The sequence below is a fragment of the Paramormyrops kingsleyae genome, chromosome 1 (assembly GCF_048594095.1).
Source record: "Paramormyrops kingsleyae isolate MSU_618 chromosome 1, PKINGS_0.4, whole genome shotgun sequence".
Lineage (NCBI taxonomy): Eukaryota > Metazoa > Chordata > Actinopteri > Osteoglossiformes > Mormyridae > Paramormyrops > Paramormyrops kingsleyae.
Genome location: NC_132797.1, coordinates 71,927,416 through 71,940,757, shown reverse-complemented (window position 1 = coordinate 71,940,757; position 13,342 = coordinate 71,927,416). Strand labels below are relative to the sequence as shown.

The following is a 13,342-nucleotide window of genomic DNA, read 5'->3' as shown; positions in this document are numbered from 1 at the left end:
CTCTAAAATTCTTTTAACTGTAACTCGGTTCATACTAAATACAACTTAAACTTAATTTGACCAAATAAAAAAAAAAGTTTTACTGCCGGTCACTAACACAGACAGCTGCAAGTGTGACGGCGGCATACAGATATTTTGGACGAATCATGTAAAAGGAGACGACCTTTGACCCCTATTGACAGACTGTGATTGGATAGATGGATTAAACACAGTTTACGCAACGACCATTCATTTCCTGGTCGACTGGAGCCTCGCAGGATTCGGCTAATGAATAAGATTAGCTTTTCCCGCGGTCTCCTGTCAGAAATAAGCCGTTGCTTCCCTCTAGGTAAGAGCTGCCCGATTGATACCTGTGCTTATGCGTGGCAGAATGCAGTTAGGAGCGGGCGCTGCGGCCGTATGCATCCTGGCAGTCCTGCTTTCGATATTTCTCTTTTATAACGAAGGTAAAGGTAACAGAAAACCTCCATCGCTTTGTTTCACGGCTCGTTTGTTTAAGGTTGCCTGTCAGACTGTTGTCACAGAGTTCACTAACACTACGATGTGTCCCCTGCTTGAACGTCAGGCGCACAGACTACCCGATAGTATTGCTTGCGGTCACATACAGAAGCACTGTGCACTTAAACGTGCACATTGTCTTTAACTCGCCAGTTACTTGGTTGTGTTGATGTATCGTTAGATACAAGACAGTGATTTTCACCCAGTTATTATGCAACTGAAAATAAATCTGCCCTCAGTATTACTGATTCCAAGTGTCCACTGTGGCGAGTACGGAGAGCACACTGATCCCCATGATGAAGCACGCATATCTCGGTGACGCGCAGCCTTGTGACGGTGACGCGCACACTGGTCTCGGTGACGATTACGCGCGTCTCCCTGAGTCTGCTGTGGACAGATCTGATGCTCCGCTGAGCGGTGCTTTAATCCTCGGCTTGGCTGAATTTGGTGTAATCTCTTTTTTCTGCCGTGTGAATGTCGGTGACAAAGCGAACTGCTCCGTTTGACGAATCCCGCTGCGCCCGGGGCGATTTGGAGAAGGCCGGTGGGTGCCGGTATGTAGGAGCGGGGACTGCGTCCAGCGCGTCCTCGGGCTGGTAATCCGCTTTCGCCCCTAGCTGACCGCATTTCTGCTGCAACATGCTGGCGAACACACGGGGCTTTTTGTGGTCCGACGTGGAGACCAGAGCTTTGCTGAACATCTGGGGTGAGCAGGACGTGCAGATGGCGCTGGACGGAAACTTCCGCAACAGTCACGTTTACCGCGACGTGGCCGGCCGGCTGGGGGAGATGGGCTACGACCGGACCCCAGAGCAGTGCCGCATTCGCGTAAAGAGCCTCAAGAGGCAGTACTACCAAGCCAAGGAGGGCACTAGAAGGAACGGCCACTGCCACAAGATCTGCAAGTTTTACGAGGAGATGGAGAGGATTTTGAGTAGCCGACCTCAAATGGAGACGCAGGATGGCGTGGCCACAGGAGACGAGCCCCTAGACGGTATGGAGGAGGAGGGAGATGGCGCAGAGCCTGCACAGGAGACCTTGGTGGAGCATGCAGGAGAATCCTCCTACACTCAGCCCACTGTGAAGGTGGAATACCCAATATTCCCCATCCCAGTGACAGTGAACAGCGGTAAGTTTCATGGTCCTTTACTTGCCCCTGTTGTTCATATTTTGACTGCAGTCAGTGATGCTTTACTATACAGATACTGTGTTCCAATTATGTAATGATAGCAAACCAGCTTACCAAGTTACAGGGATGACTCCCGAATGTTGTGAGAGTTTGGCTGTTTCCATGGTAACCGTGTGTAAGCCTGGCGTTTGTGTTGCCTTCACCCTGTTGCCTCTGCAGGCGCGTCAGTAAGGCAGCCTGGTGCCCAGGCCTCCATGGGCAGCCCGTCCTCCAGCCGGCCCAGGAAGTCCCGGAAGTGCTACGCCAGCCTGCCTCTGGACAAACTCCTGGAGCGCTTTCTGGAGCACAGCGTGGAGGCCGAGGAGAACTTCCACAAGCAGGAGGAGCAGCGGCAGCAGCTGGAGGAGCGGCGCCGGGAAGCAGAACACGCGCGCGAGCTGCACATGCTCCAGATGTTGGGCCAGATGTTCAGCGGGATGGTCACGCCCACCCCCGCCCCCACGCCGCAGGCCTGCCCCCAGCATCACGCTGACCAGCAGCCTTGCGGAAACCGAGGGGCCGTTCCAGCCCGTCCGCTAGGTACCCCCCACCTCAGATTGGCAGGGAGAGTGGCCATGGAAGAGTATCAGGAGTCGCTCTGGAAATCGCACTCAGTCCAACTCGATGGCCCATTTCTGCCTTGTGTCAATCCTGCTGAATGTAGATCTGCATCTCCACCAAAACACAATGCGTTTACGGGTCGGCTTGTGAGATTAGGGCTTATTACCTGGCGTTTGAGTTCCTTGTTGTTTGACTTCACTGTCGTTTCTCTTCAGTTAGTCTATTCAAGTGCCAACCATTGTGTGACATGCGCAGATCAAGCCTTGCGAAGCGTCTTTATTGTACGTCCATCTGATATCAGATCTATCCTGGTGTGTTCAGGTAACAGGGATGCCACGTGAGCTGATGCCAACCCTCGCCTTTGTTCCTCCTCCAGTTATCGAGCGTTCGTTCTCCGTGGGGGGCACCGCGCAGAGGAACATGGACAGCATCCTGCCTCTTGTGAAGAGCATCATTCCCCCACTGATGCCTAGGAAGCACAAGGGCCAAGACGGGCGAATCGGCATCGTCGGAGGATGTCAGGAGTACGTGAGCTTTCCCCAGAGCTGCTGTCCTGTGCCTCCGAGCTCAGACCCTCCCCTGCCACATACATTATGTCTATTAGTCAGTCATCCAAATAATTACAGATCTGTTACCTGGAAACAGCCAAAAATGGGAATGTACCTCTGGTTTGAGCAGGAGAGACAGTGTTACTAGTGTTAATAATAATGTAAGAGTTAAAATCAGTCTTTTAGAAACAGCCAAAGCAAATCCTGAGATTGTGACGTATCACCCATTGCGACAGGTATACAGGGGCTCCGTACTTTGCAGCGATCTCTGCATTGAAAGTGGTAAGTGTGTAAAATCGGCGACTCTTCCTGTGCCCTGCTGGAGCAACAGTGTATCCCATCGGCACATTTCCTGTCTTCAGGGGGCGGACCTGTCTCATGTGTTTTGCACCAAAGATGCTGCCACTGTGATCAAGTCCTACAGTCCCGAGCTGATTGTGCATCCAGTTCTGTAAGTCTGCGAATGGCACCATGCCATAGCACCTCTCCAAGCTTGTTTCTGTCGTACGCAAACCTGTTTTCATAGCTTTGCGCGCACTAAGCACTTCAAATTCCTGCCCCCGTGAACCAAATGACCACAGAGACGGCCCTGATGCGGTGGAGGAGGTGGAGAAATGGCTGCCGAGACTACACAGCGTGGTCGTCGGACCTGGTTTGGGCAGGGACGATAAGCTCCTTAAGAATGCCAAGGTGAGTAGAATGGTGTCACACACATGGTCTCTTCTGGATGCCACTTCTGCTGGCAGAGATATGAAATATGTGACTGACAGTAACGTTTAAATGCTCTTCACCTGAACATCAGCATGAAAGCAGCAGGGGTGACCATTCAGACTGTCGCTGAAGCTGAATTTCAAGGGCTCATTTCAGAAAATCTTTTCTTTCTCTATTCTCTATTCTATTCAGGATATTATAGAGAAATCAAAAGCAAGAGGCATTCCTGTTGTTATAGATGCAGTAAGTACACCCTTTTATATAATATGCACACACACCACACACAGACATTAAAAAAATATATCATATAAAAATGTGTGTGTGTGTGATATATATTAAAAAATATATATGCACACACAGCGCAGTTTCTTTTTCTCTCAATTCCTTTTAGGATGGACTTTGGCTTGTTGCCCAACAACCAGCCATCATTCATGGCTACCCAAAAGCCATCCTCACGCCCAATTTCATGGAGTTCAGGCGACTCTATGAAGCAACGGTGAGACACCTGGGAATGCCCAGCAAATTCATTTTTTGGCAGAACATTTAGCGCCATGGCATGTGAAGTATCCAGTCCACTGGTCAGAGCCTGTGCTTGTAACACTGCTCGGTGTAAATACTGCCCGGGTGTCCTTACTGTACTGGGGAGGCATGAGACACGTTCCCCTCTCCCTTTCTGCTACAGCACCACGAGCCACTGGACAGCAGTGACATCCAGAGGTCTGCTCTCCAGCTCAGTGTAGCCATGGGGAACCTGACGGTGGTGCTTAAAGGAGAGGAGGACATCATCACCAATGGGAACAGTGGTGGGCACCTCTACCCAGATTAAGGTTGTTTGTCAATTCCAAGAACGCAAAGATAGTACTTGTGGTCTTGGCAAGACCGGTCTTACTAACTTGCCTCCAAAGAATGAACTTGGGGTGCAGTGAATCTTGGGATTGGTGTCATTTGGCGAGGATACAACAGATGTGTCCTTGATTTCCGATGATTTTTAGCGTTGTCTGTACTTCTGTTCTTAGTATTGGAACTGGTCTTCGGCAATGTAAGATGACGTAGACCGGGTACGCGAGAACACAAGTGCAGTCAAGTACGCATATTGAGAAACACCCTAAATTGGCAAAAAAAAAGGGGCATTTTACCCACAATTCCACTTTATGAATACCCAATGACCTCTCGCCGTCTCCACAGTGATGGTGTGCAGTCAGGAAGGCAGCAGTCGGCGCTGCGGTGGACAGGGTGACCTTCTCTCTGGCTCCCTGGGGGTCATGGCACACTGGGCCTACTCATCGACAGCAGAAGCCACCAAGGGGTAAATGCTTATGAGCACAGTCCTGGGTTTAGGGTTCGAGACAAATCCAACATAGTGGCTGATTTAAACGGGGGGGGGGGGGGGGCACAGGGATGTCCATCCCATAACCTCAACTTGTAATCATTCATTAGTGATCCTTCCTCAGATAGTAAAATCTGTGGGTTAACCGTTGCTTACCAGGGGAGACCCCCTCATTCTTAGGAATAGTGATAGAGTGTGTTGACTGTCCCTCCCTGCCAACCCAGCACAAGCCCAGCAATGGTGGCCGCCTTTGGGGCCTGCACCCTGACCAGGCAGTGCAACCGGCAGGCGTTCCACAAGCACGGCCGCTCCATGACCACGTCGGACATGCTGCCGGAGATCGGGAGCGCCTTCCGGAAGCTCTTTGAGAGCTGAGGTCATAACCGGTGGAAGCACCTCCAAGGCAGTGACCCCTCTGCTTGTGGACTTTGTGAATATCTTAATAAAATCACTTGGAGGAGAACTGCAAAGGTACCATAACCAGGCCGAAATGACCTTGAAATAACCTGGTTTCACAGACGTCACACAGGAACTACAGCAAACAAAGAAGCCATATTACCCTGTACCCCAGAGAGAGGTTTTCTGATTAAGTGCCTCATGATTTATAGACCAAAACGACCAGCATCTCATTACACTATCCATTAAATGCAGAGTGGATTCAGACCTACTTACCTAAATGACAAGAAGCAGCTGTGGCAAACTCCTGTACTACATGGACACACAGGAATAGAGCAGGTGACACATAACCTGTGGTATTCTGGGTAAGTACCCGAGGTTGACCTTTATCACCCAACCTTTGCAGTTGTCCTTTGGATGGTAAGAGAATGTAGCTCACACTGTAATTCTACCAGTTTGTCAACCCTTAGTCTAAAAAGATTAAAAGGCTTGTATGATTTTCTGCATCTTAATTAAAATCTAGGTTATTCTACAAAAATTCTTACTGGAGGGTAGAACTTGTTCAAGTCAGAAAAGCCAACATGTGAATCTTCCGGAACCCTGGAGAACGTGGTGAAGCAGAAAGTTTATTTTAAAGGTCACTGTTAAAATATAGGCAGCAGCAGCAGAACTTGATCAAACAAAGCAACTTAACATTTTAAGCTGTACGGTACATTCAGCATTTGCCAAGATGACTGACAGTAAAACCTGAACCTGTTCACAACAGAATTTAAACATTTACTGCTTTAATATCTCTGTGCTACTGCTGAGTTTTTGCATTGGTAAAAGTCCCGTCAACCAGTGAACAATTTAAATAATTCAGGAACTGCCTGTTAGTCTTGTACCAGACTTCTGGAAAGATCAAAATTGGAGCTCATATTTATAAAACGTCCACACTGCTGTTGGTTCCATTTAGAACATGATTTTACATACCACACAGGTCTCCCAATTGCATTCCCTTCTATGCGATGACATAGGCATCTACAGAAGAATGGGCCATGAAAGCCAGGGAGGGACATTCCCCAATGTGGAGAGCTCCCTCATGTATAGCAAGCTATACAGTGTCCAATCACTTCTGTGCTAAACTGTTAGCTCCACCCCCTGCCAGCTCTCCCTCCTGCTCCTCTGTCCGATTGAGTTGTGGCCTGGTGATCTCCCAGGTGGAATGTGAGCCTCTGTCCTGAAACAGCAGCAGACAAACGTGTCTCAGGGTGACTCTCATTCCTATTACTCGAGCAGTTCAAGAATTATGTTCAAAGGTACAACAGCAATTCCTCTCATCAGCCAAAGTATATACTTGGTCACTAAATAACAGGTGTAGTCTGGGTTTAACTTTGTGTAAAAGCTCTTCTAAACTGTGCATTTCATTTTAAGATGCGTGATGGTAATAGCATATTAAGCCCTGACTGCTGGTCCTCAGCACAGTCTCAAAGGGATGGATGGAGTGTCTGTTTTTAGGGACCCAGACCAGACCTGCCATTAGGACTCATGCTTTTAGGGTCAATCCAGGATTAGAGGTAATCAGGCTGACAGCAGAGGGGACAGAATTAGCAAATTGTGCTGAAGGAGTATGAACCAAACATGCCAACCACAAGCAGAATGTATTAATAACACCAAAATTTTATATGAGCAACAACAATGATAATACTCGATACATTATTGATCCCCATGGGGAAATTCTATTTACGCCTCCCCCAATTTGCTCTCTGAGGGTGAGCGCAAACTGGCCACGAAGGGCAGTCACCCATAGCAGCTCAAGGGCCTCGCCGACGGACCCGCAGATGTGCCGAGACCAGGCTGGAACCGACGACCTTCCGATCACAGGCGCAGAGGCTTAGCCCACTGAGCCACATCTGCCCCCTTCCAGGCTCACTGTGATCACTTTAACCAATGATGTCACTATCCTTACCATATTGGGGTAGCAAAGGCACAAGCACTGGTCCCATCTCTGCTGGCTGAGGCTCACCTTTATGGACACCCCAAGAGGGGCCAAGTCTTTCCGCAGGGTGTCACAGGCCTTCAGCAAGGGCTCCCTGTCTGGTCTGGGCCTCTTTCGGCCAGGGTGGAACCCAGCTGGGGAGGCGCAGGTCTTGTCGTCCTCTGTAGACAGGGCGAAGTGCCGCACCTCGCTGCGGAACCTGACCAGCTGCTCCACCACGTTCTCCAGGGTTCCGGAAGATTCTGCCGTGAGGCCAACCTATGGCACAGGGCCACCTCAGAACCCCATGTTGTCCAGAATGGTCTTTTCTCAACCTATGCTGTTACATACCATCATTTCATCTGATCTCCAACATACAATCTGTGGCTTTTTAATATACTTGTAATTATGCCTGAAAATTCTAAGCATGCCTAAGAAATGTTTCCTGCTACTTAGATTCACATCAGAAACTGGTGCCAAACCTTTCTTTCCACTGGATCTATGCCCACGACATCTAGGAAGTCCTTAATGTATGAGATGATCGCGCCAAACACAGCTGGGCTTCTGGGTGAGCCATCGGTCTGGTGGGAAAGACAGCCATGGTTAAATGGTTAAACTGGAGCATATGACTTACAGAGACACTGCACAGTAAGTCACACCACACAGTATCACATGTGCACACCAGTTTGAACATTTGCCATCACTGGATAGGACTGCTCACTGGATTACCTTGGTGACAACCTGGAGTTGACCGTTTCCTTGGTAAACAAGGTTCATCACAGCACCGATGGCCTGTGGGGTGTCAAAGTCATCTGCAAGGGCTGTCTGGATGCTAGTCTTGGTGTCGGCTAACCTGGAACATCCAGAACCGGTTAGTAAAACAGACACTTTGGTGCCTCACGAGTGCTGGACTGGTTACAGCCATGTGTCTGGAGTGTGATTTATAGTAGCGAAGCTTCGTTGAACCATATGCTGTATTTTTTACGCCCACTAGATGGTGCTCTTGCTCTGCTTTGAGGCATGCTTTGAGGCATGCTTTGAGTGCTTTTATGAACAGAGCGCAGTGGGGTCAGAAAATACAGCAAATAGTTCATGAAGTTTCATTAGCCATTACTAATTTATAGCACAGAAGCAGGGTAATCCTGGTGAGTAAAAATTGTGGACTTTAGGGTGCGGGGGCTACCTCTGCCACAACATCCCCTCATCCACAGCCTGGCTCAGGAGCTGCCCTTTGATGTAGGCCTCAGCATCATGGTAGAAAGCCGAGATGGAGGACAGCAAGCTCCTGGCTTCCACCATGCTGGCATCGCTGTAGTCGATGGCTGACAATGTTAACAAAGCATGAGGACAGAGGGCTTGAATTCGGCCCCCCTCCCTCCACTTTAAATACTGCCAGATACAGAGCAACATGAGGGGAGCGCACCTGATCTATAGCGGCTCAGCAGGCAAAACATGCGGAATTCACTGGCAGAGTAGGACTGCAGAAAATCCTGTAACGAGGCCCACAGGATGGCAATTTAAACTTCAGTCATTTTGGCAATTTTAGTACTTTTGTAATTTCATCATCCCCCCCCTACCACCACCCATTTTTTGCTAATTGTTTCAGCAAGTTTATCACTCATCTCACAGATTTCACTGAGGCTAAGTTGACATGTATGAGCAAGACTGGACACTACCTTTATTGTAATGTAGTTTTTCAGTGACTTTGACATCTTCTCTGGGCTTCCTTTTAGATGTAGATGTCCTGGAGGGGGAATGTCCTTTATTAATAAAAATCTAACAAACATTTACAAACCACTGGATTGCTTGAAATGACCTATTATCATTAACCATATCTTTCAGAACCATGTGGAAATTTGTAATAATCACATTCCGTAAGCAGCCTACCAGAATGCAAGAAGTAGTTGCCCCACTGCCCACACTGGTGGTAGGCCTCACACTGGGCAATCTCATTTTCGTGGTGTGGGAATGCCAGGTCGATGCCCCCAGAGTGGATGTCCAGATGGCTTCCAAACACCGAGCTGCAGGTCCAGGGACAGTGGACAGGCTCAGGCTTCTACAGAGCCACCCGACCTCATTCAGAATGGAAAGACTCTGTTTGCGGATCCCTGACTGTCTGTTCCCTATAACGTACTGGCATCCCATTAACCCTCAATGGTTCCTTGGGGTGCGTTCTGCACCACCTGCCCATTTCTATGGCTACTACCATGTTGTTATTAAAATTACAGCAGTTATCCTCTAGGACATTGTAAGTGCACCAGTTTTACATACGGTCATGCAGAAAATGATAGAAAAAGTGTTGACGTCAATTATCGCTGGCATACTTTCTTCGGGGGTGCAAAATGCACCCCAAAAAAAACTTAATTTATGACAGATGTCTGTGGAGATTCTCAGTTATCCAGGTCATGGTTATCCTAAAAAAGGGTTATGCAATAGCAACTGGACTTTGTTTTTCATAGAAGAAGTGTTGCACTCCATCCAGAGTGCTTTCTCAATTCTGACTGACTGGTTGGCATAGCAGGTTGATGAACCCTGTAGAATCCTCAAGTCGTTAGCACTAGATGGTCACCTGTGGGTTGTTGTTGTTCCCCCTGGCTTTCATGTGTTTCACTGATACCACCTCCTCTGTTCAACGACGGTCGTTCATTTGAAGCAGTTGTCCTCCCGGTCCACCTACAATGCAGTTCTTTCAACTTTGCCAAGACGCTTCCAAAGTCGTTCACGCTCGGCCTCAGGTGGTATCAGTGAAACACATGAAAGCCAGGAGGAACAACAACAACCCACAGGTGACCATCTAGTGCTAACAACTTGAGGATTCCACAGGGTTCATCAACCTGCTATGCCAGTCAGTCAGAATTGAGAAAGCACTCTGGATGGAGTGCAAAACGTCTTCTATGAAAAACAAAGTCCAGTTGCTATTACATAACCCTTTTTAGGGTTAATTTATGACATTGATATGATCGACAAATTCAGTTAATTAGTGATAATTGCTACTATAATTTTTTATGTTATTATATTCTAGAACATTTTCGGATATTAAAAAAAGTCAGCCATTTTGTTTTGTTTACATTTCAACTGTTAGAAAAGATATAACACCATGGCTAGGTATTCCACAGCTGAAGCTCTTCGACACATTCTGCAAGAGGATACAGTCGGAATGTGCATTATATGACCAGTCCCCTCTGCTGCCCCACCCCCCCCCCCCCCCCCCACTGCCGCAACCCCTTTAACTGCACTATCTCACTGCGTAAGCTGTGCAAGCATCATGCAGTTAACTAATAAATGTATCTTAACTTTAGTTAATTGAATTTGAGCTTGGTACCATTGAATTATATATGCCATTGGATAGGGGTGCAACTTGAACCCCAAGGACCTGGAACGTAACTTTCTGACAAGGACCCATTGAGGGTTAAGGGTGTGCCTCCAGCCTCTGAGCCTGGGATAGGCTCCTTCCCGTAACTCAGACCGCAAAAGCATTCATAGAAGACGTGGTTGGAAGATGGATGGGTGAATCTGAGGCAAGGGAATTTTTTTTTAAAAAGACATTCCTTTTGTGTGTGGATCGCAAGAGCAGCTGTGTGAGGAGGACCCTGACCTGGCAATGGTGGAACATTCAATGTGCCAGCCAGGTCTACCCTGCCCCCAGGGGGAGTTCCAGGCCGGCTCCTGGGGCTTAGAGGACTTCCACAAGGCAAAGTCCCTGGTGTCACGCTTGTCCCCATCTCCTGGTGAACAGAGCCACCTGTCACTCTTTGAAATGTTTAAGGACAGTGAAACACAAGCTCTGATTGTACTCTGAAGATGACTCTTTAAAATGAACACACTAGTCTTAAATAATAGTAAATCTCCAATAAAAAGTGACTTATGTTTGATATTAAAAAGAATAAACCACAGCAAATGACAGCCTTCTGCTGCAATGGACGAGGACGTATTTAAGCTTATTTAAGCTCCAGCAGCAAGGAGACACACTTTGTGGAATCAGCATTCTTGAGTTGTGACTGACAGGGTTCAGAGACAAAGACAGACAGGCATACCTGGTTCACAAGCATCTTCTGCAAGACCAACAAGCTTCCCGTACCGACTCCCGATGGACCTGATGTCAAAATACACATTCCCTGTGTTAAAATAAATCAGTCAATCAGGGCACCCTCTGCATCCGGCAATTATCATGACCTCAGTACTACCAAAAGTTCACTGATTGGCAACAGTAGTTGCTTCAGGCCATGTGTAACCCCATAAGCTGGGTTTGAGCATCATATTTACAAAAGGTATACAACTGAAATGCAATACATGTTAAATTCACCTTCACTGGTGACATAAGCATGGCCGTTGTTCACGATTTGCTGTATGAACGCGATAATCTGAGGTATGTTCTCTGTGACCCTCATGTAAACCGTGGGCGGCTGCACCTAATAGGACAGAAACCACGAACAACACTCTTTGAACACGTATGGCCATTTTCCAATTATACAAAAAAAAAAAACACAATAATTTAATCATGTTATGATTCCAGCTGTTGGAATATCTGCAAATTCTTGTGTGTGAAACTCACCTTTAAAGCCAACATGTCAGTCTTAAACTCTTCTTCATACGTTCTAGCCAATACAGTTGGAGAAACCTTACCCTGAAAAATATGGTCACCAGACACACAAAAAAGTATGGTTTATTAAACAGTGGGTCAGCCTTATAGTGTTCATCTTCCAATCATTTATCCAATTCAAGCTCATAAGTAAAAACAAAACATAACATCAATTTACCTCTAGAGCCCTTTTAATGATTTTATCATCGATGTCGGTTATGACCATGACATGGATTACATTTATGTCAAAAATCCGGGACAAAATTCTCTGCAGGATGTCAAAACGAACATAAGAGCTGAAAAGTAAAAAGAAAAGAGGTTCATCCATAAAAAGTGATAATCAGTTAGTAATAATATTAACTTAGAAATACAGAATTGTAGTTTTTCAAAAAATAGTATGTTATTTGCCTGACAGACTCTTTTAAGGGCTTAAATTTCGGTTTATTCATGCAGTGACATTCAAACGGGGTCAGCAGATTGACAGCTGGAATTTTCATTCTGCTGGGACTCTGAATCCATCCTTACACAGCGTGCCACACATAAAAATGAAGAGAAATTGTCGTGTGGGGTTACTTTTATGTGAGCCACCGTCTACCACCCATCTTTTAGCTGAAATGCCTCCCTAAACTGCAGTTTGATAAGGAAAACGTCTTACCAAGCGTGGCCCAGGTGAGCATCATCATAGACTGTCGGTCCACAGCTGTACCTTTAACAGGACACAAGACCGTGTTGGTTACCAGCCCTTGGCGAGGTGTCCTCCACACACGTGAACGCTCAAAGACATTCTCATTACCAAGAAGCGACTCCGTCCTTCGCAAGGACCAGCGGCTCCTTCCTTTTCGTCAGACTGTTGAAGGTCTTCAGGCCGGTGTCGTGCCCAGTGGGCTTCGTCCAGCTCCTGTCTGCCCCGGAGCAGCACGGGTGTACAGACGCGCTGTGCACGAGTTTGGCGGATCTGAATGATGCCTCCGGATTTTTACCGTCTCTTAGCCGCATTCTTGCACAGTGTGAGAATCTCAGGTATTTCGTTAAGTTTCTCAACACCCGTAATTTCACGCAGTACATTGTGGATTTGTGTGTGGTAAGCAGAATGAAAATAAACCAGTAATTAAAAATTAACGTTAATCTACACAAAACACCTGTGTGTACTTGTGTCTCCTCCTGGCCATATATGTACAACCCTGAAACTCAGATAAATGTTTCCGAAAGCACCGGTCAGTCAGACAAGGATCCCAGTGGTGTTCTCTGCACACGACGGGCGGTTAGCAGAGGCGGAACGGGGTCAGGGTCTCTCTGCCCGGTGTACAGTTTTAAAATGGCCGATGAACAGCCTGTCATCTCACCGGATACTGGAAGCGAAAAGACAGACTCTGCCGTCTAAAAGTCTTGGTGGCTCAGGGCTTTCACACCACCTGGATTTTGTAATCTGTTTACCCCACTAACACGATAAAAATCTTCTTGCAACATCACCAACCGAATAAAATGGACATAGAAGAAAAAAAATCCCTGCGAAACGCATGCGCAGATGGCCGCAGTAACGTTACCTCTGCGTTTCAAACTAAAGTGGTCAGGGGGGCGGATCTGCGCATGCGCAGAT

At 47.4% G+C, this 13,342-nt stretch overlaps 2 protein-coding genes across 6 annotated transcripts; one reads left to right on the top strand and one right to left on the bottom strand.

Moving 5' to 3' along the window:
* The first annotated feature begins 198 nt into the window (after nucleotides 1-198).
* Nucleotides 199-7,751, top strand: naxd (NAD(P)HX dehydratase). Of its 5 annotated transcripts, XR_002840089.2 has the most exons (12): nucleotides 480-1,627; nucleotides 1,847-2,206; nucleotides 2,604-2,751; nucleotides 3,012-3,057; nucleotides 3,138-3,226; nucleotides 3,357-3,465; nucleotides 3,679-3,729; nucleotides 3,878-3,982; nucleotides 4,169-4,289; nucleotides 4,672-4,792; nucleotides 5,038-5,574; nucleotides 7,623-7,751. XR_002840089.2 is itself a non-coding variant. In XM_023826800.2 (11 exons), the coding sequence occupies exons 1-11, from the start codon at nucleotides 1,138-1,140 to the stop codon at nucleotides 5,186-5,188; spliced, it is 1,791 nt and encodes a 596-aa protein (XP_023682568.2). In that variant the 5' UTR covers nucleotides 480-1,137; the 3' UTR covers nucleotides 5,189-5,706. The 5 variants fall into 5 exon arrangements, 4 of the variants coding, with proteins under 4 accessions (XP_023682856.2, XP_023682776.2, XP_023682568.2 ...); XM_023826800.2 differs by lacking the exon at nucleotides 7,623-7,751 and having other exon boundaries at nucleotides 5,038-5,706; XM_023827088.2 differs by lacking the exons at nucleotides 480-1,627; nucleotides 1,847-2,206; nucleotides 7,623-7,751 and adding an exon at nucleotides 199-328 and having other exon boundaries at nucleotides 5,038-5,706.
* cars2 (cysteinyl-tRNA synthetase 2, mitochondrial) lies at nucleotides 5,816-13,326 on the bottom strand. The gene is made up of 15 exons (XM_023826681.2): nucleotides 12,539-13,326; nucleotides 12,401-12,451; nucleotides 11,924-12,041; nucleotides 11,719-11,790; nucleotides 11,470-11,575; nucleotides 11,201-11,281; nucleotides 10,762-10,891; nucleotides 9,054-9,187; nucleotides 8,843-8,910; nucleotides 8,590-8,656; nucleotides 8,350-8,488; nucleotides 7,896-8,019; nucleotides 7,649-7,747; nucleotides 7,215-7,445; nucleotides 5,816-6,428 (listed from the first exon to the last, which is right to left on the bottom strand). The coding sequence occupies exons 1-15, from the start codon at nucleotides 12,808-12,810 to the stop codon at nucleotides 6,318-6,320; spliced, it is 1,803 nt and encodes a 600-aa protein (XP_023682449.2). The 5' UTR covers nucleotides 12,811-13,326; the 3' UTR covers nucleotides 5,816-6,317.
* Nucleotides 13,327-13,342: the final 16 nt, after the last annotated feature.

Coding starts and splice junctions, on each gene's coding strand:
- naxd (XM_023826800.2), top strand. CDS start 1,138: ATGCTGGCGAACACACGGGGCTTTTTGTGGTCCGACGTGGAGACCAGA. Junction 1,628..1,846: donor CCCAGTGACAGTGAACAGCG/GTAAGTTTCATG, acceptor TTGCCTCTGCAG/GCGCGTCAGTAAGGCAGCCT. Junction 4,793..5,037: donor ACAGCAGAAGCCACCAAGGG/GTAAATGCTTAT, acceptor CTGCCAACCCAG/CACAAGCCCAGCAATGGTGG.
- cars2 (XM_023826681.2), bottom strand. CDS start 12,810: ATGTACTGCGTGAAATTACGGGTGTTGAGAAACTTAACGAAATACCTG. Junction 12,042..12,400: donor GCTCACCTGGGCCACGCTTG/GTAAGACGTTTT, acceptor TTTACTTTTCAG/CTCTTATGTTCGTTTTGACA. Junction 8,489..8,589: donor GCTGAGCCGCTATAGATCAG/GTGCGCTCCCCT, acceptor TAACATTGTCAG/CCATCGACTACAGCGATGCC.